Source organism: Cyanistes caeruleus, chromosome 1, assembly GCF_971803275.1.
Source record: "Cyanistes caeruleus chromosome 1, bCyaCae1.hap1.1, whole genome shotgun sequence".
Lineage (NCBI taxonomy): Eukaryota > Metazoa > Chordata > Aves > Passeriformes > Paridae > Cyanistes > Cyanistes caeruleus.
Window position 1 is genome coordinate 27,658,933 of NC_141701.1, and position 24,192 is coordinate 27,683,124.

The window sequence follows — 24,192 nt, forward strand, 5'->3', positions numbered from 1 at the left end:
AGAATTACAGGTAGGTTTAAATAGCATCTGCAGTAAGCAGTACAAACCACTGGTTATTCACATGCCCAGTAAGCTGGGTCCCTTGCTAACTGACTTCTGCTGCTTCACTAAAAGATTTTTATTGTATACCCATGATTAAATATTTTTTTTTAAATGCAAGCAATGACAATGAGCATCAAAAGTAAAGCAGAATAAGAAAATTAGGAAGAGAGGGATAGTATTACAGAGGCTAAACCACTGTGACTGTTCCATTCTTATTAAGAATGCATAGAAAGGTATAAATCTGACTTTCCAAATGTTTTTTAATGTTGCTCCAGAAGAACTTAGGAGTTTAGCACCATAATGGGTATTTCATGAAAGGCGCCGCCTCAGGCTGAAAACCCAAACATTTCTTAAGGAAGAGTCCTTCTGTCAAAAAAATCTGTACCTGACAATACAGCCTGCAGAATATACAGATGGAAGATCAAGACTCGGGACTATGGAAAGCACATGTTTAATAATGAAAAGGTTTACCATTATAGAATCTTATTTAATTTTGAAAAGCAGCAGTTAAAAAAGGAAAAGAAAAAGTAGCACACTACATTTGTACATATGTAAAATATTAAATGTAAACCAATTTAAGCTACATTTTATTTCCTTTCTAAAATCACCAAATGTAGTAAAATATATTTTTCCTGTTTCTCCTCAGAGGTTCCTATGCTTAATTGATATTACAGTGTGTGAACAGTAAAAGTGTAGGCACTAGTTACAGAACATCACAGTGCTGCTGTGAGCTTATTTTGTTAATCCAGACAGTTGGTTCTTTGTGGTTACTTGTAGGAACCATATAGACAGACATGTCATGATTATTCCTTACCAGCTCATTGCTGCCATCCTCATCAAAATCCTCCTCTATCCCATCAGTCATATCTTCTCCATCCCCATCTGCATCTGGCCCTCCTTCAATTGGTTCTTCCGTAGAGTTATCTGCATTCTCTGATATGCATTCCTCTTGAATCAAATCAGCATGATCTTCCATTTGTTTCTTTTGAGCTTCTGTAAGGAAAACATACTTCTAGAGATTCAGTAATCTTTCCTACTGGTGGCAAAGGAAAGTGCTCTGCAGAAGAAACCCAAGCTTCCATCTTCAGATGTGCTAGCTTTGTGATATTCTCTGTGATGTCAACCAGGAAAATATGAAAACTTTTCTTTCAAAAATTTATGCATAAGTAAATCACAATATCAATATGGTCATGTACACCATCTATACCATGCAGTGGATGAAGGCTTGATTTACCAATAGATCCAGCTTCTTGATTTGCTGTACTTGACTTTGCCTTGGAATCCAATTGGCATAGTCACCAGATGTTTATTCATGTGCAGCCAATGAGAAGTACATAAATATCTATGCTCAGAGAAGCAGAAGGCTGTTAATTGCCAATAAATGAACAAGAATTTTGTGTGAATTTACTGTGAATATATCTTAACAGCCATACAGGCAATCAATAAATCCTTTTATACAAGTAAACATGTTTTTATGGAGTAAAGTATCCATTATTCCTCACTGGTATAACGTGCTGATGTAACTGGAGAATGCCCCCTTCCAATCAACCAAATATTGGCTTCCTCTATTTTCTGCAAAGTGGTGAAAAGAAAGACTATTTCCATGGAGGCCTGAAGAATCTGTTGTGGTTGACTTCATGAGGGTAGCTGCATTGTTGTGACTAGGTGTTGTGAAACTCCTGGATATGCTGAGGAACTCCAGAAATCCAGAGGAAGATTGATGGAAGAATGACAGAGACAGACTGGCTAGAAGAATTTTTGGAAGGAACAGAGTCTTATTCCTATTCATGTCAGGAATTTATATGAAAAACTTTACGTACTCAGAGTGATTCAGGCCAGAGAATTGGTTGTATGCAGCTAGAAAAACTATGTCTTTTTGGTCTGAGGGTGATCAATGACAGAATTTCTAGAACAAAATATTTCTTCCTTTGTGAGACTGACTGCTCTGAAATACTAGTAGCTCATTACCTATCTTGGACAATTAATGAGTCAAGTATCATCTTGAAGCTCTATATATTTTGAAGTTATTGCCAGCTACACGTATTATTCAAATTTGATTACATTTTTCTCTTCCATAGTCTTAAACCAAGACATTTGTTTTACCTTTTGACTGAACATTTATTTTGCCACTTAAATTCATCTCTTTAGTCTTCATTAGTCCTTAGTTCCTCATTTTCAACCTCACTTACTGAAGAAATAGAAAAATTAAGCTTTCCTCCCTCAGTCACCTAATGTCTTCAGAAAGATTCTTAGATTTAAAAAATACAATTAGACAATTAGACAGCTGCTTCAACAGTACCACAGTCACATGTATTAGCAGAATATTCAGCCCATGGAGCTTTATCTTCTATTGGTAAGGTGCTCCATACAATTCCATGCTAGCTATAGGTGATCGTGTTACTTGCCTTATGCACAAGGAAATATGGATTGAATCACCTGTGCCTTTTATGTCTGGCCCTACTTCTTCCTGTCTTAAGCCACTTCTGAAATTACTCAGCTCTAGCAATGACAACTGAATTTTAGTTAAGGCTTTTAAAAACAAGGTTGCTGAATTGATAGACAATACATGTAAATGGGAAACCTTCTAACATACAGCTGTTCAAAAATTAGGTCACTTAATTGTCTTAATGAGAACATAGACTGGGTTCTCCAAAGGAGGCTAAAACACCATCTCAGTCCCATCTCTTTAGGGCTGTTTTGAGAAGCTAAACTTAAGTTCCTAGCTTTCAGCCTAATTAGAGCCTAATCTCTAATATTACAGGAAGAATATTTATTAACAATTTTTTTTCATGTCAGAACAGCTTATTCCCAGCTTCCTGGTTCAGATTTTTGCAAACAAAGGATCTATTTCTACAGTTTTCCTATGTATAGGGAATCCTATTTTCTATAATCCACACTATTGGAAAGGTTAGAGTTTCATAATAGAAAAAGCCAGAATATCAGCTGTTACTGTAAGAAGAGTTTTCATAAAGCTGTAGAGCAGTAACCAGTGTGTGCACTGAGCTTGTTCAGCCTGTAGCATCACATTCCTCCAAATGTAAAAAATTTTAGGATTAAAAAATCAATATTCTTCAGGAGAGCAAGTCACACCTAGAAAACCAAAAGAGCAAGATGATGGCTTGATTTTTGCTTTATGTAAATGAGACACAGATCCTCTCTCTGGTCCCAGTCTTACTGAGGCCACACATTCTGGCAGAGAAAAATAAGAAATAACATTGCTAAACCATAGAGAAGGAACAAAACCATCTAATCATCTCCCATCTGACAATCTAAATAAAATAGTTCAGCTACTGATGTAGCTTGCACAAATCTTTTTGGATCTGCAGACTAATCACCCAGGCTGCATAACCCTCCTCATCAGCTCAGGAAACTTAAATGGGGTTCCATGCTTACTGGAATCTTTGAGGTATTTTTCTCTTCACACCCTCCAATGAGTGGCAAAGAATACGCCAAAGATGAGTTCTGCACCTGATGTTTTAGAACATCAATAACAAACATCAATAAAACATCAATATTTTGAAAATGTTTTTTAGTATCTGAGGATATTCATTACTTTTCTTCAGAAAGCTTAAGACTATGACTCAATACAAATCAATGTTTTCGTCTTTGACCTGATTTCTATTTAAATGAGATCACCACAGTCCTTTAGCAAAAGTGAAAATTGGATATCAAAGTACAATGATCTGCAGATTGTTTTGCATAGTAATGGATTTTTTTATAAAGGCTCCCCAAGGTAGAGATGCACAGTCAGAGTATTTCAGTGCACAAGTGATTCAATGGAGTGCCTTGCAATTACATCCTCACCAATTATACCAACGTTTATCCAGCTTGTATAAAGAACAAAATAGAATCTAATGAATACATATTGTGCACAGTTCTTCTGAAAGAGATAATCACACTGTCTGCTAATGGTTTACCTTAGACTTAGCCCTCAACTCTGTGAGATAAAACTGTAACGGGGACTTTCTGTCAGCTTAGAAAATGATTGTAAAGAAAAAGTAGGTTATTTTTCAAATATTTTTTTTTTTAAGTTACTTGAGAACAGGAGGGATCCAGATCTAAATTCCTATTTTGACTGTGTCAGGTTTGTAACCCCCAACCACTAATTCCCAGTAATGTTTTAGACAGTCTTGAAGGAATTCTCTTTATGTGTCTTGATGGATTTTTGGCTTCATGGAAGTGACTACTGTCCAGACACCTAGGCAGTTGTGGGTTCGGAGGAAGAATTTCTTTCACACATTTCACACAAAATTCATAAAAAGGTTTTATCACAGAATGGATGGGTAAAAAAAAGATAATTGAGTTTTTCATGTGATAAGGCTTCCATTTCCCTGCTGACTCTCACGAAATCAACTCACTAGTATAAAGCTCCTGTAAAAATATATATGTGATCCATAAGGAAATAGCAAAGAAAATACCACAGACAGGCATAAGAACTGAGATTGTTTTTATATATACACCATGGTGAAAATACAACCTTATAACTTTCAGAATGACTTTAAAGTGCTGCCAGGTGAGATCATTCATGTAATAAAATGAACACTGCAATGACTTAAATTATGAAGTAGTGTTGGATATTTTTTAAATTCCCAAAGCATGCCTGAAACCAAAACCTTTTAAGCAAGAAAAGAGCTAAACTGGAGGTGTGGCCAGTTTTACAAAGAGACCAGAGCTTCACTCAGTATCTGAGGTTGGAAAGTATCTCTGGTCTCTCCAAGTCCAATCACTCTTCAAATAAGGGATAAACAAATTTTTGCCAAGGTCCATGGATCCTGAGATCAATGAATTTTGAATGTTTCCAAGGATAGAGCCACTATGGTTTCTCTAGTCAACTCACTATACTGTTTAGTTGCATCTCTTTTCCTTATATCAAACAGAACTCTTTTCCTCGCTTCAACTTGTGACTATTGCCTATTGCTGGGACAATAATTCTTGATATAAACCACCTGTTAATCCTTAATGCACCTAGAACCAACATCTCCATGGTCAAAAATTTCTGGCTTAATTTTGTTGAGTCAGTATTTTAGGGATGTGCTGTCTCCAGAAGAACTAGAAAGATTGTTTTTCCTACTACACCATAAAAACAATTCTTAAATGATGATGCATGTTCTGTGAATAACATTAATCTATCCTCCCAGTAGTTCTACTTGAGATTTTATTTACCTTGCTTCTGGCCTATATTAAGTACCAAAATTTCAGAAAGCTTCCGTTCTCTTCGGTCTGTTTGCTTGACTGGTAATGAGGTTCTAATTTAATTCATTTCACTAAAAATGGCTTTTACCTACCTGCTTCAGCTTTTTGCTGCTTTTCAATCTTTTCCAGTCTCCCTAGCAAGGAGTCAATTTTTGTTTTGATTTGAGTTAATTCTTTCTTGATTGTTTGCAACTCATCTGATTTCACTGTGGAAAGAAAGCAAAATGCAAAACATGAAATAAATTATATTTGTGGTAATATTCCCCCCGCCAAGCAAAACATGTTCTTTTTTTCTTTTCTGTCTAGTAGAAATTCTACTGCCTCAGTTTTGTCAATGTTTTCAGAGATTTACCTTTTAAAATTAACATTGTAAGCTAAAAATGCTGAATCCTGGAAAACCACAGGTTTTTAAGCCTTAATGGCAAGAGTTTGTGTAAGGTGTGTTGCTCAGTAATAATCATTTCAGGAAAAATATCTCAAAAACGTTTTCATAAATCCAAGTAACTTTTACTTAAAAACAGCCTATAGTGAAAGAATAATTCAAATATGATAAACACATCACAATCTTGCAATGTTATTTTGCTGGACTATTTTTCAGTAATACTGACAATAATAAAAAGATCCCTTACAGTAGCAGTATGTATTCCTCAGCAAGAGTGAATGGTAATGTAAGTGCTAGGGCAGCCAGGAATGCAAGGTTATATTCCAGTCAAAAACTCATCCAAGAGGTGTCACATTTTGTTGCTTCAAAAGCTTTCAGTTCAGTTTCAGTCTCCAATTTCTTGTAGTTTTTCCAGCTATGGGTAATATATGAAAATATTTCATTTTATGATGACATCCAAGGACATGGAGACATCACCTATAAATTATTAGCTGGTTTCCAAATCTTTTTTTGCACTGCCCTGCTCTTAATTTTTGTTTATTATTGTGCTCCCATTGTCTAACTTAAGAAGGAATAACTGCTTTGGAGGTGTTTTGGCTTCAAAAGAAACAGCTCTGCAACTCTCATAAATTATCTCATTATTTTGGCATTATCAGAACGTGTTGCATACTCAGAAGGTGGTCCAATCAAATTCACTTGCCCTGTTTGTACTAGGATATCACGTGGAAAAAGACAAGAGGAGAAAATGGCAATGCTGTGCTAGCAAATAAAACAATTTATAAGGGACCAGAGTAGGCAACAGAGCTGCCACTGTTACAACTCTTTTGGGAAGAAATGGACCATCACCATGAGGGACTGGCGGTGGAAGAGCACTGAGCTGTGTTTCTCCTCCACCACTGCTGTAGGAGTATTGCATTGACTTTGGTGTGTGTATGGAGGGCATGGGTACATGCAATAGGAGGGTCCTTATTGAGCCTGGCAAAAGGGATGTTCTGCTATGAAGAACATGTTCCCTTTCTGTCAAAAGGGTCTTCTGGCTGCATCTTGCTGCATCAGTCCTGTTCATTGATCCTTGTCCATATCTGCTATCATGTGTCTCAGGTGATTTGTATTCAGCGCTCAATCTGATGATAAAGTGTGAAGAGAGGCTATTGCTTACTTCAGTGATAGTTGATCAGCATGTGTTTACTTCAAATTAGCCTTATTCCAAACTTGTAGCATATTCACTGAGGTTGAAACCAAAGATTTTTATCTTAGTGTTTGGGCCATGTGCATTATAGTATAATGTCAGCTAAAGGCAGCAGGATGCTATATGTGGTAATGCACTTGTTTAATCGTGCTCATATTGAAAGTGCATTATCTCACAGTATAGGCTGAAACCTCTGGTCTCACATTGAATGAACACAAGGACTTAAAGAAAAAAGCATAAAACTAACCTTTGTGCTAGGCTCTTATATACTATACAGTATTTGATGGAATTATTTTGTGTATTTATAGAGTGAGGGTTTAAGATGTTAGAGAAATAACGGGTCACTCTCCATTCCCACAGATCAGAAACAAAATATTAAGATTCTGACAACTATATATTTAGAAGGTTATGGCTTCCCCAGGGGCAGTGGCTGGTGCATGTTGGTGTAGCAAGGTAGCTCAGAATCCAGTGAAATGGCGTGAACTGCTCCAATGGGGAATGCTAAGTGCTGGCAGCAACCCACTATGAAGCCTGCTGGCAACACACTCTGTGCAGCCAAGCTGTTGTGTCAGGGATGCTCCCTGTTGTGTCAGGGATGTTTGACTGGCAAACTGCAGGCTGGCCAGGCCCAAAATGTCGGACTCAGAAGTCACACTGCAAGGACCTAATGGTATTTGTTTCTAGTCTAGGCAAAGCAGAAAAGCATAAGCACATCTGAGTTTAACAAGGAAACAGGCATGTGCTGTTTAACACTGTTGTTAAACTCAGGTCTGCTGCACAGGGCTCTTCCATGTGGTGTCTCTGGAAAAACTAGGCTGTGAAGTGGATAGCTCCAGAAGGAAAAACAAGGATTCAAGGAACAAACCCCAGTGCAAAAGGACGAGGGGATGCTGGGCAACAGATGACTGAACATGAGCCAGTGTGTGCCCAGGTGGCCAAGGTGGCCAATGGCATCCTGGCCTGTATCAGCACTAGTGTGGCCAGCAGGACCAGGGCAGTCATTGTCCCTCTGTACTCGGCACTGGTGAGACACCTTGAGTGCTGTGTCCAGGTCTGAGCACCTCAGCTGAAGAAAGAGTGAGGTGCTGGAGAGTATCCAGAGAAGGACAATGAAGGCAATGAGGCTGGTGGAAGGTCTAGGAGCTATTTCATATGAGAAGTGTTTGGGGGAGTTGGGGGTATTTAGCCTGGAGAGAAGGAGGCTCAGGGGAGGCCTTATCATTCTCGACAACAAACTGAAAGGAAGTTGTAGATAGGTGGGAGGTTTTCCACTTCTCCCAGATAACTAGTGATAGGGCAAGAGGACATTGCCTCAAGCTGCAGCTGGGGAGATTCAGGATGGATGTTAGAAGTAATTTCTTTGTGGAAATAGTTGTTAAGCATTGGAAATGGCTGTGTAGGGAGTCCCATCCCTGGGGGTGCGCAAAGAAAGACTGGCTGACATTTTGTGCTAAGGTTTAGTTGACAAAGTAGTGATCAGTTAAAGGCTGAACTGGATGATCTGGAGGTCTTTTCCAATCTAAATGGTTCTATGATTTCATGATCATAGAGTCATTTGTTTCAAATTAACACTAAAAAGAACTGAAAGAAAAAAGAAAAAAATCTCAACCAGTCTGAACAAGTTCCAAACTTTCTATTTCCAACATTGTGATGGGGTAATTATTTGAATTGCTTATTGTTTTACCTTGCAGAGGATTGTACAAGTCTTCAAAATTATTCTCCTAGAGAAATTCCACTCTAAATTATAGTGTAGTGGGTATTTCTGTGGTAAGCAGCAACTACCAAAGACAAACTATGAAGGACCCTGATGAAGAATAAGCTAAACATGAGCCATATTCTTTCCTTGTCACAGTTTAACTGCATCCAAGAACTAAGGACCACACAGTTACTCACTTCCCTCCAGCACCCAGAAGGATGGGAGGAGGAAGATAATGAGGGTAAAAGTGAGAAAACTCAGGTTGAGATAAGAACAGTTTATTAATTGAAATACAATATGATGATTATGATAATAATAATAATAGTAATAATAATAAAAAAGGAAAACAACAGAGAAATAAATAAAGTCCAAGAAATAAAAGGAATGCAAATGAAAACACCAACTGACATGCCCTGAACAAGCCCTGGCCACCCTGCCCCTTAATTTATTGTTGAAGATGATCCCATGGTCTAGAACATCCTTTTGGCCACCTCGGGTCACCTGTCCCAGGTGTATCCTCTCCCAGTTCCTTGTGCACCCCCATCCTGTTCACTGGTGGGGTGAAGCAGAGAAGGACTTTGTGTAAGCTAAGCAGTAACAGAAACATCCCTGTGTCATCAATGCTGTTTCCAGCACAAATTCACAACACAGTCCCAGAGTAGCTACTGAGAAGATTGACTTTGCCCCATCCGAATGTGGCACACCACTCTACCTAGCACTTGTGAGGCCACATCTGGAGGACTGTGTCCAGCTCTGGGCTCCCCAGTACAACAGAGAATGAAGAAGACAAAGCCAGACTCTTCTCAGTAGACCCCACTGACACACCAAAGACCTTTGGCATAAATTAAAAAGTGTGAAATTTCATCTAAACATGAGAATTTCATTTTTATTTCCCATGGGTATGGTGAGACACAATCCTGGGAAATTTGCTTTGCAGGGCACTTGCACCAGAGGAGCTCCAGAGGTCCCTTCCAAACTCATCCATTCTGTGAGTCTGTGTTAGCGCTTGGAAAGAACTTCAGGCTTTTAAAGCAGTGTTATGACAAAGATAAAATGTAAAGATTATACATTCTGTGCCCCAGGTGTCCTGCTTAGAGTATATAAATTCTCCTTTAAAACATCATGTTTTTGTTTTTTAAATTGATCTCAGGCAAGAAATAAAGCTGTTGGTAAGCATGACACCAGAGCTGCATATATCCAAAATATCTGTTCATCTGCTTTTGAACAATAGAGTAGGAAAATAAAGTAACTTATATTTGGGAATTTTTTCCCAATTAGCAGATAAATAAAGAACAGCAGATAACAAAAATAACAGAAATGCACATATTGAAAGGGAGAGTAATTTCTAATGAAATTAGTAATGGCTAAATATCTTCAGCAATTCTGATGCAAAAATGTAAATTAACAGGTGAAATTTTCTGATAACATGGAATTGATAGATATCATCTGGATATAAACTGGAATGGATGAAGAGTTCAGGTGATTTTAAAGAATTTTACATTTGAAAAAATGATGAGATTTCACTGAGAAAAACCCTATACTTAACAGCAGAAGTCCTGCTCTTAGCACCAAGGCTTATCAGCAGAAGAAGATACTGACAGAATTATCCTTGGGTCGAGAAGAAAAATGCAGTTCTAGAATGCTCAAATGATGTATTGCTAAAGATGGAGAAGTGTATTGTCTTTTTATGAGGACCTGGTGAGTACAGGTGGAACCACTGAATTCAGCTGTGAAGATAACCATAAAAATGGAAAACCCTTAGTGGGACAGAAGCGTTTTTCTTGTTTGCTGAAGACAAAAAAAGGTAAAAAGAAATAACATATGCTAGGACAGTATAGGAACAAAAAAAGAATATGAACAAATGAGAAACAAACTAAGCTGGAAAGTGGAAAAATCAGACACCCCCCACCCCCCTCCAACTACTTTTAAGATGTATCTTAAAGGATTAGATGATGATGCTATTTGCAAGAGTAAGGAATTTGATTCAGTGACCTCTTCTAACCCTTTGTGGCCTTCTAGAATGCATCTTTCATTGAACCATTTAACACCAAAGAAGACAACCACATTCAGCACATAGTAAGAGGCGTAAAATTAAGGTCAATTCAATTTTTAAAAATGAAAGTGCTACTGTTGAACTACAGTTATATTTGCGAAACATTGAAACTGCAGATTGATTCATTCACAAAGCGCGTTTCAGATTTCTTTGGGAAGAAAAGTCACATATTTTTATCTAAGTCCTTCATGTTTAATATAAAATATTTTATCATATTTTATTACTTTAGATATCACTGAAAATGGATCAGCTGATGGAATTGATATAAACTCTATGAGTCAAAACTAATTCATTTAAAGACATAATTCAATGCATATTTTAACATCTAAAGTGTCTACTCCTTAATTTCAAGCACACAAAGTATAAAAGATTTGATTAATATTTTCCTCCTGATTTCAGATGTGAAAAATGAAAGTGCATACTCTGAGAGCTCCAATTTCAACGTTGTAATAAAAAGTGAGTTATTCCCAATTCTAAATAGCAATTTGTATGTACTGCTTCATACCATTAACATGAAGAACTACTATGTGTGATTTACCCACCAACTTTAATTTTTTGAGTTACTTCTGGCAATTTGGGAATGCTGAATTATGTTTTTCTAGTTTTTGGAGTTAAAAAGAAAATGAGATATTGATAACTGTTCCTGGAAAAATTATGGATTTAGGAAAGAAATCAAATCTTCTTAATGTATTTTATGTTTTGGAAGTAAATTTAAAACACATATTGTCACTTTTTGGTCAATAAAGGAGTTTACTGTGCTGGCAGATATTATTTTTGCAGATGTGCTCATCAATGAGCAGAGCATTTTTGATACTAGGATTTTGTAATATCTTTGCACAACATTAAACTTCTGCCTTTGGATTTCTGTTTTTCAGAGGTGAGTCCTTTTGATTCTGGTGATTTCACTTAGAGATCTGCTGTGTTCCGACGTTTAATATGACATGTATGGGTTCATTTTCTGGATCCAGTCTGAGTGTGAACAGTTATGAGATTTCTACTTACAGCTGAAAGATCTCTTAGGGGAGATGATCTCATGAAAGTTTTGCTATATTGGGGTGAAATCTTCCAAGGATAGTCAATACCGTTTTGACATTGTTGATTCTAAACTCGCTGTAAAGGTGTTCTATGGTCTTACATTTCATTAAAACTCAAATATCTTCCTTCCCATGAACTACATTTCTCCTTAATGAAGAAATCCTCTATTTACCTAGCAATAAATAAACACTAGAATCAACAGTTCATTAGTTCAGGGGGTTCAGATTAGCAGTGTAGAGTAAGGGACTACAAAATACTAAATTTCTTCCTCTCACAATTCAATATAACCAGGTTTTCCAAGAAAATGCTGAAGGAAGTTACAAAACATACCTTCTCTACTTTCCAAATTAAAGTTCTAAGGGAATGGCTCTGTTATTTCTCTGATAAAAGTCTTACAATAAGCTGTTTACATTCCTTGTAAACATTCCATGTCCAAATCAACAAAATCATGTTTTTGCGTTTATGATGGGTTGACTGGAATTGACAAAAAGGGAAGTAATTCCATGGGAAAATTAGCATGAAAATCTGTATACTTTATCTATACTATATACCTTATACTTTATATATATTATATACTTTATATTTTAAAAAGTATACTTTTAAATATGTGCTGCATGCAAAAAGAATATTTTGTGCAATTTACTTCATCAAATAAAAACCACTTTTTTCCAATTGTCATTGTAATGAATTGAGGATAGAAGCCTAACAAAGGTCAAAATGTCATCCCATATTTTCAGTGATACATCTTGCATCTCCCTCTTCAGTTAAAGAGTTGTTTCCAAGGATGATCTTGTCACCTGGAGCTCTAAGACTGACACTTTTAGAATTCAAATCACACCTGAATTCATTGAAGGATCCCTCCACTGGGGCATAACACTGTCTGTTTGGATCTGGACACTACCGACTGAACTTCTGTTAAATAATTTACAGTTTCTGCAATATTTGCCATATTTTACAGGCAGTGTTTTGGAAATCTTATAGCAAGTGCCAATATATAACATACTTGGGCTAGTGTTTAATCCTGTAATCTATGCTATGCATTATTTAAGTCCTGACACAGTATTTCAAACCATTTTATGAAATGCAGAAGAAATAAAGCAAATTTTGCAGTAGTTCTGAGGAACAAATATCTTTATGTTAATGTAATGTTCTCTGTCTCATTCGCTACAATAGAAATTCAGATTTTTGGGTGAGAGCCTTTCTTGCCATCTGTTGGGAAACAAACATTAAGATCCTCAGCTCTCGAGAAGAATTTTATAGTTATTCTTGTTCAGGACAATGAGAAAAATATACAAAAATCTTATCTGAAAATAAACTCTCTTTTCATGGAAAAGTGAGTCAAAAAAGCCCATCCTTATTAATGCATACTTTAGGACAATTAGTAATTTGAACGCACTGATACTACTAAGTAATCATATAGATAAGACAACAGGAAATTATAACAAATGAGATCTAACTAAAGCTTTGATTCACTGTGTAGAAACCAAAAGATCCAAGGACTGAAAAAGACTAACAAAGTAATTTAAATTCTAAGTTTCCTAAAGCAAAGATCTTGAGTTGCATCCTTTCTTTTAAAATTGCATTTCCTTTCTTTTAAAACAATAAATAAATAAAATAAATTTGCATTTCCTTTCTTTTAAAGTAATAGAAGAAAACATAATTTATTATTTAAAGTATTGAGGAAAGGGTTACTTCATGGTGAGTATGAAGGTTTCTAGACTCATGTTCATCCTCCAGAAAACAAAGGAAGTGTTGCTACTCCCAGATATCCTCTTAAGGTCTGAGTGAACTTCATAATACGACACCTATATTTAGATGTCTTCCTGTGTGTTGGGCATCAAAGGTCTTGTTAGTGGTAATGGACATCCAGCCCATTCATTCCCTGGAGATTTAGAGCTAACTTAAGTGTACACACAACAGAATCTCTCTGTCAGAACATCATCCATTCCTAGGAATGTCTTGAGCTCCTTGTTCCTGAATGTACAACATTATCTTTAGCTGTGTTTACCACATGTCCATTTTTTCAGTCACATGCATTTACATGTTTATTACATGTTTTCCTTCAAGGTCTCTGATATCATCAGGTCATACAATAAGATCAAGACTGGTTCCTAATGGGCTCACCAGGTCCATCTTCTTTGTGTGATACTAGCATGTAAGATTTGAATATGTTATTCAGAGTATATGACTGGGTCCTGTTGATGTCATAATTAACTCCTCTGGCAGCAAGATGTACTGTTGATGGGTTCATTTATTTCATGGCAAGACAGCATGATGTTTTGCTGGCCACTCTAGTACTGCAAAAGACTTACTGAGGTTCCTTCATTCTTTCTAATATCTGATCCCTACCTGATCTTTCTCTTCCTCTTCCAGTGACGCTTCCAAGGACAGTATCACTCCACATAAGGGGCAGGGGAAGACGGGTGGGTGCTGAAAGATGCACGAAGAGGAAGATGAAGTTCCTAGGACATACTAGGGAGTGGGGAGTTTGGTGAGCTTGGAGGAGGGAGTGCCTATTTTTCATCATCTCTTCTAGGGCCAACTCACTAAAGAAGGGATAAATAAGCCCAAGTTGCCAATCCTGTTTTGAACTTCCTTTAAAACAGACAAAGACACTTTGCCTCTTTCTACACTCAAAGGAATCTGGTAAAAAAAAGTACATATAACCCAATCCTGCCCCCCCACCAGTCCACCCAGCTTACCTACAGCCCTCAAGTCTCCACAGAAATCAATGTGCCTCTGTCTGTCTACAACAAGATTATTGTCTTTTTTTTTATTACCAGCAGTTCACAAGATCTCATGACGTATGAGCAGTCAGGTTGAGAGGAGATTTTAGAAAGGCTTTTTTTGAGGCCAAGGGAGCAGGTCAAATGTCAAAAGAATTTCCTTAAAAAATGTAATCAATGTGCTCCTTGACTTGCAGGAAAGGCCTGGAAGCTTTGGTAATCAAACAAGTTTTTCAAGCTAGAGATTTAGGGTAGGAAATGATTGCAATAGAGCTATATAGTGGAAGCTGCAGAAATTGCTAGGATCATTGTTTCAATAATATTCAACTGTTATGAGCAACTCACATTTGGATCCTGAGGAAGAAGCCCCACTTGAAGTGGATCGTGATGCTCCCTTCATGGAGAAAACCCCTTTGCCTCTACGAGTTGTTGTCACAGCCACACGAGGACGTTTGAGTGGAATCACTGCACGGGGCGGTGGGGGGACGCGGCCATGGTAATCAAACAACCTAGAAAAGATTAAGTCAGCCGGACTCCATAAAACCCTCTGTGATTTCATCTCATGGGAGCTCTGTCAACTAAATTTGCATGTTATCTTCGAGAAAATTACCCTTTGAAACTGTAATCACTTTATATCAAGTCAAATTAGATTTCAAGGACCTATGCACATTTACGTGCCTTATTCAGATTTCAGTCACACGCCGGTGCACAGACCAGCTCGGATTTTTTGTGTGTCATATAAATGAAGGATGTATTATGGGACTCCGCTATTTGCCGTATGGAAAATCTGTAACTTGCTTTCCACAGGTCCACATAATTTCATTGTTCACAGCCAACAGTACATTTTATTGTGACATTTCAGCTCCTTTATTACATGCATGGCTTAAATTCTAGTTTTCTATCTGCTATTCTTAAAGATGTAAAAACAAAGTACAAAAGAGAACTTTCCTGAAGACAACCATCACCATAAAGAAATATCCTGCAGTTTGTGAAATAAGTCTTTGCGTAGGTTCTCTTTATGGAAGAATGAATTGGTGTAGAAATACTAAAATAACCAAGCATGCTTAATAAAAAAAAATTAAAAAAAAATGTTCAAACCAAAACCACTGTAGCAGGCAGATATTCAGACTTTTACTACTACAGTCAATAAAAGATACTCTATGAAAAAAATGAACTTTTGTTCCCAAACAAAATAGCCTAATCCTGAAAATGCAGTTATCGATAGCAGGTAGAGGGAAATAAAGGCAATAGAAAAGGTAATCAAAGCTACAGGTATATTTAGAACATAAGAGATATGGGCTCTTGATATGATCGGTCAGGAGAAGAAAGTTCAGAAAATGAAGATTTCCAGTTCATAGTCTGAAGCAGAGGGATAAGAAATCGCCTCATAAAATATTCTCAAATTTGTTTGAAACTGGTAATTATGGAAATCTATAACTGCATGTTTAATTTTTACTGTTGCGAGTACTGTTACCCAGCTGGGCAAATAGATACACATTTGAAAACAGACATAAAAGAAACTAATTCACTCACCACAGCATCTAACACTAGGCTGAACACGAAGCAGAGCCAAACTTAAATCTTCTAACCCATTTTCTGGCAAGTACATACCTAGTGCTTAAATGAAACCACACTCCTGTCTGTACTATAGTCCTACAGAAAGTGTAACCATCTCCCTCCTTTTCCATAGCTGTCTACAAAATGTGACACAGATGTCCTGTCACACCCACTGACTGAAATCCATGGCCTCAAATATTCCCACAAATGAACAACTTCTAGCCCTTGTTAACATAACTAAAGAATTATGTGTAAGATGAACACTAAGCCATTGTTTTTCTACTTTAAACACAAATATTAGTGTTTATTGTCACATTTTATCATATTAAGTGGTCTGCAGGTTGGTCACAAACTTCTTTTTGATGTTACTTGGAAAAAAAAATGTTTCTGAAGTGCTATAAGCTGTCATGCAAAAATTCATAATGCCATTATTATTCCAAAGGTGATTTTCTTTTTAACTTCCAATAGTTTGTATTTAGATAATATAGTGAAATGTGAAAGAATGCTTCCTTTTCTTGAAATATCTAAAAGAACAGTTATCTAAATGACTGTTATCTAGCTATTACTAGTTTTGTTTGTGAAATTATGCAAAGTTTTGGGCTTGATATTTTGTTTTATCACATTCTATATATTCCAATAAGATGCTTTCTTTTAAAAAATAATGCTTCCATTTATAGTTTTGATATACCATGCCTGTTTTTCTTGTGCTTGTAATATGAGAAATGATAAAGAGAAGTGCTCAGCTCCAAAGCAATTCTTTGCCCCAGTAATCATTAGTGTGCATACAACTATGCCTCTTCTTTCAGTCACCCTTCTAAATTTACAGTTCTGATCTTGCCAATCTGTCTTCATATATATTTTATTTAAAAATTCTATCTATTCCTGAAACACTTTTTGACAACATCACTGCTTTAGTCAAGGTAAGAAAGACATATTCTCCCTTCAGGGAGGCTAGAAAGTTACTAATATTAATTGGTTGTAATATTAGAAAACAAGATCTATGATTTGAGATAAAACATAGAAATTCAGAAAGTTCAGAGTTTCAGAAAGTCAAAGAATCATGACTATATTTCTTAATTTATATTTCCTATAATTTGTACACCAAATTTTCACTGGGATTTTCTTTTCCATGACTACTATATTGAGATTTTCATCTTTCCCTTCCATTCACTTTTATCTAAAATAGACTCTTCACGTATATTTATTTTCAGAAGACCAGCATGTCCAGCCTTATGAGGCCAACCTCATATTCAGGTGTTCTACCATGAAAGTTCTGCTGCCTTAATTCTGGAAGACTTCTAAATTAAAAAATTATACTACTGAATAGATCTATAGATACGTTTCACTGTCAATGGTTTTCCATAACAACACAACTATCAAGAGACACCAAGTTCAACAGAAACAACCCCTGATATCCAATAAGTTTGTTTTGTTTTTATTTTTTTTTTTGTAAAAATGTAACCATTATAGTTAATAATTTCTGCTACCCATAACATACAGAATTGAGGAAAAAACTAGACATATAACTTTAATATTCATGTGGCATAGATGAGAAACACTATTCTGTTTAAAAACATACAATTCCACAGATGAAGTTCAGAGTTGTAACATTAGAAAAAAAAAGTAAAAGCCTATGGAAATTAACTTTTTACAGAACATGTGCTACTATTACTGCAAAGGCTGGGCTGAGCAGGATTAAACTGCTTTGATAGCTTTTACTTCATATGTTTATATCTCACTATTTTTATCTTTGTCCAAAGAGGGCATGATGATTTAGAAGCAAAACCAAAACTAGTGGCTCAAATTGCACCCACATCAGGAGAAAACAAACATAAAAATATTGTTTCTACATTTTTCCTACTGTGTTCCTAAGCAGAAAGATATATAGCACATGCTAACTTAACTTCTGGGTGTAAACTGTTCCCCTGCTACTGTCTGTTGCTTGACATAAAATAAATATCAGATTAGAACAGGCTGGTGGAGCAATGCTTTGTTCCTCTCTGATTCACTTGTCCTGTGCCAAACCAAGCTGTGTTAATGCAGACACAGCACTGCTGGATAACAAGCTGGTTATCTGTGATCATTCATGCTATTCCTGTGTTGTGGGCATTCTGCTACAACTGAATAAATACATTTTCACAGTGATGAGAGAGGCTGTGTGTAACTACTCAAGGCAGAATCTCCAGTTGCACAGGCATCCAAATTCTTTTTTGTCTTGTAGCTTGCTCTTTTGCTTCACTCAAGCTTCTTCCAGACTTCTAAAAGTTCTTGGAACATTATTGATGTGATATTGTATCTTTTCATACAGAAGAAGAAAAGACCAAGCCAGAAACATCATACTGAAGATTTTCACAGCCACTATAGATCTCAGTGAAAGTAAGACTAGAAGAACTCTGACTACCATTAAACTGTTCAGCACAGCAAATACCCCAAAAGCTCTTAGAGAAAGATAAAATCAAAAGGTTTAGTAAGCATGCATTTGGTGGTGGTAATCTCTGTGAGTTATTAAAAATAGTCTTCTGATCCACGATAGAAATAATGCAATGAATAATAGATAAAACCAGAACTGGCCTGTTTAACCAAATAATGGGATTACATTATCAGCAAACATTAGAAATTATGTAGGATGTACAAAAATACAGGAACACATACCGATTGTAGAAATCATCTCTGTAGTAATCATAATCAAAGACATAACCACTGTGGAAAAACAGAAAAACAAGAATGAACTGGTTTATAGGAAAATGCACATTGATTAAAGTTTCTGTGGTAATATTGGCTTACTCTCAAATTTTTATCCCTTCTTTAAAGTCCTTCCACTTCTTTTGTACCATGTACAATGTACACTATGTTTGTCAATGCTGTTGTCAGCTATCGCTGTATATTTGGAAATGTGAAGTCTGGGGCACGCTGAACTGTGTAAACAGCTGACAGCACATACAGAAAGGATTTAACACAGTGAGACAGCTCTGTAATTAGAGGATCATTATAGTGTAATTCTCTGAGTGATCAAATGAAGTTAGCATTCCAAAACTGACACCCTCTTCTTTTTTGGTCTAACGTAGCATCATCAGTGCAGGAGGAAGACAGTTAAATACATGAAAGAGTGGGAAATGGGTGAGAAGGTGAGCTAAGACAGTCACTTTGATTTAGAGAAACGTGAAAAGGCTTGGACTTCTTGCTGGTCCTTGAGTCCACCAAATTATTTTCATCAAAAAGAAAAAAAAGTGAAAAGTTGAAAAAATAAGTGCTAAATAAGTGCTACAGGGATGAATTTCTTCTCAGGTTCAGGAGGGAATGCACATATCTGGGAAAAACCAGGCACCGTCAAGGGAAACAAACATGCAAAATTGCACAAGTCCATGAGAAAACTATTTTTGAACTGTCAATAACAAAGTCAACCCCAGACTGATCTTCCTTGTTTTGCATTCCATTAGCAACTTTCTACTTTTGTGATGAAGAAATAGCAGAGAAGTCTTATACATCTCATACACCCAAAAAAACCCCCAAACCAACAAACCATTGAGCCAATAAAGGCTCTGCATGGAAGAGTCACATGTGCTAGTAACACATATTCTAAGTTTTTCACTGTCCTGAGAAGGACAATTATGAATAGTGAGGGTAAGAAGCATGAAGAAAGTATCGCAAAAGAAGGAGAAGCTTTAAGTAAGAAATCTAAAAGGTAGAAAAGAGAGAGGTAGAAAGGAAAAAGCAAAAAAGAAAGTTTTCCCTGAAAATAAGGGGACATTATAAAATGATAGGGTGATATAGGTTGGAAGAGACCTTAAAGACCAGCTACATATTAAATAAGCTTTTCTTTGCAGGGAATGAGTTTGTGGATAATTTATGCTTTTGAACATTGTGCAAAATGGGATTTTTAGTGCCTAATTTGAAAAATGTGTCAAGAATTCTATCAAATCAGGCACAATTTCCATCTCTGGCACACCTCTTTCAAATGCAAGTGCCCAACTGCAAATAATAGAATAAGCTGTACTCTCTGCCTGCACAATATTGCAGTTGAAGATCATGAGAGCTGAAGATGGCCGTGGCCCTTTTTGTAATTTATTTGAGAAAAGAAATCCCAAGATCCATTTCATGTGAAACATTTACTAAATTAAACAGTCCTGAGAGACTAGAACCCAGCAGCTGTGTGTGGTAGAGGATGCAAAATATCATCAAATTATTGTAGACTGTGTATAGTGATCACCTTTCTGTATCTTAATGCAAAACTAGAATTTTTTTTTTCCTACACTATATGACACCTCTAATTTTGTCTTTCACTCCAGTCTGCATGAAACTAAGAAGTAGCAGGTATCAAAGCTATTATTTCATTTACAGCTATTCACAGCTTCCTAGTGATTTTATTTAGCTGAATGATTAATAGCTTCAGTAAGCCCACACTTAGTATTCAATGTGTGTTTTTTTAAGTAGAAGATAACAGACAATTTGAAGAAAAAATATTAAATTTAAAAGCCCTGTCACATGAAACCCTTCTCCTGGAGTTGACATTTATTTAATTTGCATAAAGACCGGACAAATTCACTTTTTCAAGGTTGAAGAACACGAAATTGGTGAAGACTAGTTCTCTGGCACCAGTTAGAATAAGGCTGAAGGATGACTGTATTTTTCTGTAGTAACTCAGCTCTGGCTCACAGGACAGAATGACTGCTGGCCCCTCAGTGGGTATGAAAATTTTAAGTTGAATGATGATGTTTCATCTGTAATAATATGTTGAAGAGATTATAGTGAGAAAACAACTAGTACTTGTCTCCATATACAGCCATAATTGTTCCTACTTCTGTAAAGGGACAGACATAAGATTTGGTCAATGCTGCAGTATAACACCATGCAGAAAATTAGCACAGATAATCACTGGCACTGAGATCAAGGTGACTGCAAGGCTCTTAACCTCTTGAGAGTTATTCCTTAGCAACCCAACAGCCTGTGTAATGGAGGCAGCAGGCAATCACTCATACAGTGTTGAATACCAAATACTCAGCAGGTCAGAAGCAGAGAAAGGTTTCAACAAGCCTGTGAACTGGTGGAGTCAGCAGTTTCCTAATGGCACTGTAAACAGGCAGATTACTTACCCACAAACATATGGCATCTCTACAATATTAACAATAGAATTGTGTGCATGATGCTGATATTAATGCAGTAGACAGTAAAAGACACTGCTTTACGTGTGTCTCACAATAAATAAAAAATGCTTTTACTAAGCAAAAAACATGGTTCCTTTTCCTAACTTGGTATCACCAAGACAATCTTGTACAAGCTTTTTTGGTTTCACTTAACACTATGCATATCCTTAAAACTGTGTATGCCTGAAGAATAAATGATTCCCCCCATGGCCATATTTTCAGAGCTATGATACTGTATTTATTCAAAGTTCCTGTGCATGCCAGCAGTTGCACATGTGCCAAGTGGGAAAATAGGGTGTTACACTCCTGCATCTTTGAAATAAACTTATGGATGTTATGATGTTGAACATATATTGCTACAAAAGTACAATCATTTTTCCATTCTCTATGCTATGCCCTCAAAATATGTTTATAAACTAATGATCACATCTTGTTTTAACTTAGCTCCAAACATTAGTGGTATAACTGATTCTTGTGGAGTTATTCTAACTTTAGTAGAGTTAATGCAGAACACAGAAGAAATAGCTTTTGTTATTTTCCTGTCAACAAGACTTTTATCTTCCATTTAAAACAGCCTTAGCTAATACTGCTTTTTCTTTCCACAGGTACAAAGACATATTTAAATCATAAATGTTGACAAACCAGGCATAATGTATCTTAATTTAATTGACAGTGCTATCACCATTTATACTGTCGGTTGCTTCTCTGTTGTGAGGCCTGAATAAAAATATTAAATACAAAAGCAATATTCCTTCAATCAAACTCTTTTTGGGAAGCACATATCAACCTAATGGTTGAAACTAGTATTCCAATCATTTGTGAAATCATTTCTCATGCCATGTGAAACGAGTGTTAGAAATTGTTCCTGTTGAGCGTAAAAGAGAATCTGTCTAAACTGATATGTTAAAAAGGAAGTCAGTGAGGGTAACTAGATGATTTAGAGAAGAGCATTGAGAGATGGAATCTTTACCTGCTAGAAAATCAATCAGATGGAAGTTACTTTCAGAAGCGGTTGAAAAGAACGGTGGACATTTCAGGCACTTTTCAGTGGATGGTTACCTACCCTCTCAGACATGAATCAAATTGATAGGTTGAATCCCACCTTTACTTTAAAGAAAGTTCAATTTTAGGTAAGGATGAGAATGCTGATAGAAGTGGAGGGACACTGCTGTTTTACAGTTCAGGCTGTACATCCTGCAGAGAAAGAACATTCTCCAGAGCCTGCTTTTTTTGCTGACAAACTTACTGCCAAAAGACAAATTTTTCAGTGATTCCTTCAACTAATATATTAGATGTTTACAGGAAAAAAGAGGGGGCTGGAAGAGGAAAAGTAATTGCAAAGAAGTATTTTACATTCATTTCCATAAGGAAGTTATGAGGGCAAATACATAGAGTTAAAAAGAACAGATTAACACCAAAATCCCCAATCACTTATCCCAAAATGCCAAACAATTGAACATAACTTACTATTTGGATATTTCAATTAAGGATTAAATTGCATAGTAATTTTGTAACCATAAGTCAATAAAGATTTTTTTTCCTTTCTAATTCTGTACATTTATTCAATTAATAAAAGCAAGATATATTTTTTCTTGAGTGGGACAAAAATAAGGAGTTGAGTTTCAAGTAGTCCAGCATGGAATGTAACACTGTACATGGATTTTTTTTTTTCTGCAAAACGGAAAAAATTTTTTGCAATTCTAATCTGGAGAGGTGCATTTTGTCCAAGGAGCACATGCATACATAGAAAAGCTGACATACAGTACTCCATTTTCCATTGACGTATCTTTCTGCAGGCACTAGGCAGAATTTATTTGCAATATGATTATGTATTTTTTTCTGTGTCTAGATATGTTTCTTCTTTACTCTCATCCTCTCTTCCAAGAACTCTCATGCCAGTGAAATGTATTTTGGGAAAACTGTTGAACTTACAACCTGAATTTTAGGCAAAACTTGGACAAATATTTAAAGTTGTGTATACACAGTCAGGTAATTAAAACACTAAAGCATTTTCCTGTAGAGGATTAGGCAAAGCCTGTGAAGCAAACAAGAACAGAGGCATTGAGATCAATATTCACCTGGATCATGTGGTTCCAGAGCTGTTTATAGAAGCAAGACAGACAATAGTGATGCAGGCAGAACTAAACCCCAGCAATTTTCTGTACAGCTAAGTATTAAAATTCCTCCTGATTAAAACTATTTACTGTGGCTGCAGGCACAGCCTATGCTTAACAACATTATCCTGATGATATTTAGAAACAAAATAGTAGCTTTTTAATATAAAGATACCTGTGTAAACCTGCCTAATATCACCTTGGCCTTTCTCCTCCTGTTGCAAAACCGTTTTTCTGTCATCTAAAGTAATGTCCAATTATTCATGTTTCCCATGGGAACATTTTATAGTAAGGCAAAGAAAAAGATTTCCAGTGGCCCAACCATTTCTCAGGGTGTCCTTTAATTGTAGAGTCTGACTGGGGAGTTTGTAATGTCCATATGATATTTTTTCTTCCCTAGTACAGAGAGATGGGTCCTGCCTCTTAAAAATCTGGTTTAAATTCAATATGTTCAAGGTACTGCTGTCAAACCATACACATGTGATTGATTATCCAATTTGTTAATAATATTGTATACACTGAAAGAGTGTCATTTGACTTGGTTTGACAGCTACAGATTGTCTGCACACTCTCACTGACAGATGTAGGAAGAAGTGATGGGTTTAGTGTTTCCACAGCATTTCACTGAACAGCAGATTAAATGAAAATCATAGTGGTAGCACTGGAGCTGAAAGACTATTTAAGATTAGAAAAAACAGAACTCTGAAACTTTATGTACTTTTCAGAGAAGCTGTCTTAGAGGCACTGAATGAAATACAAAAGCATGGCTCACAAAAAATTAATCAAGTGAAATGTGACAGTTCATGTAAAAGAAAAAAGAAATCTAGAAAATTGCATCATGTGCTTTCCTTTCCATTTTTCAAGCTGTCAAAAGGCTTAAGTTAAATTTGTGTTCTCATTTACATTAAGTTTACTGATGTAATTTAGTTATTTTGTATTGAGTAGCTCAGGGTTTAAAGCAGCAAAATGGAGACGTGAAAGAGACAGAACTTTCAGTGTCCTGAGTGCAACTTGTGAAGTCAAATCATACTGATTGGTAATGTAAATGTATCTGTGTGGTTATC

General features: G+C 36.3%; 1 protein-coding gene across 10 annotated transcripts in view; it reads right to left on the reverse strand.

Annotated features, from left to right (window-relative positions):
- Positions 1 to 24,192, reverse strand: part of RALYL (RALY RNA binding protein like) — a 362,753-nt gene that overhangs the window by 19,127 nt on the left and 319,434 nt on the right. For 6 of the 10 annotated variants that reach the window (XM_023920825.2, XM_086883786.1, XM_023920824.2 and 3 more), the window contains 5 exons: positions 18,526 to 18,573; positions 14,662 to 14,825; positions 13,940 to 14,020; positions 5,328 to 5,441; positions 857 to 1,035 (listed from right to left, as the gene is read on the reverse strand). In XM_023920825.2, the coding sequence (XP_023776593.1) occupies positions 857 to 1,035; positions 5,328 to 5,441; positions 13,940 to 14,020; positions 14,662 to 14,825; positions 18,526 to 18,573 (586 nt within the window). The remainder of the gene's footprint in view (positions 1 to 856; positions 1,036 to 5,327; positions 5,442 to 13,939; positions 14,021 to 14,661; positions 14,826 to 18,525; positions 18,574 to 24,192) is intronic. The other 4 variants (XM_086883814.1, XM_023920827.2, XM_023920826.2 and 1 more) reach the window with 2 other exon arrangements.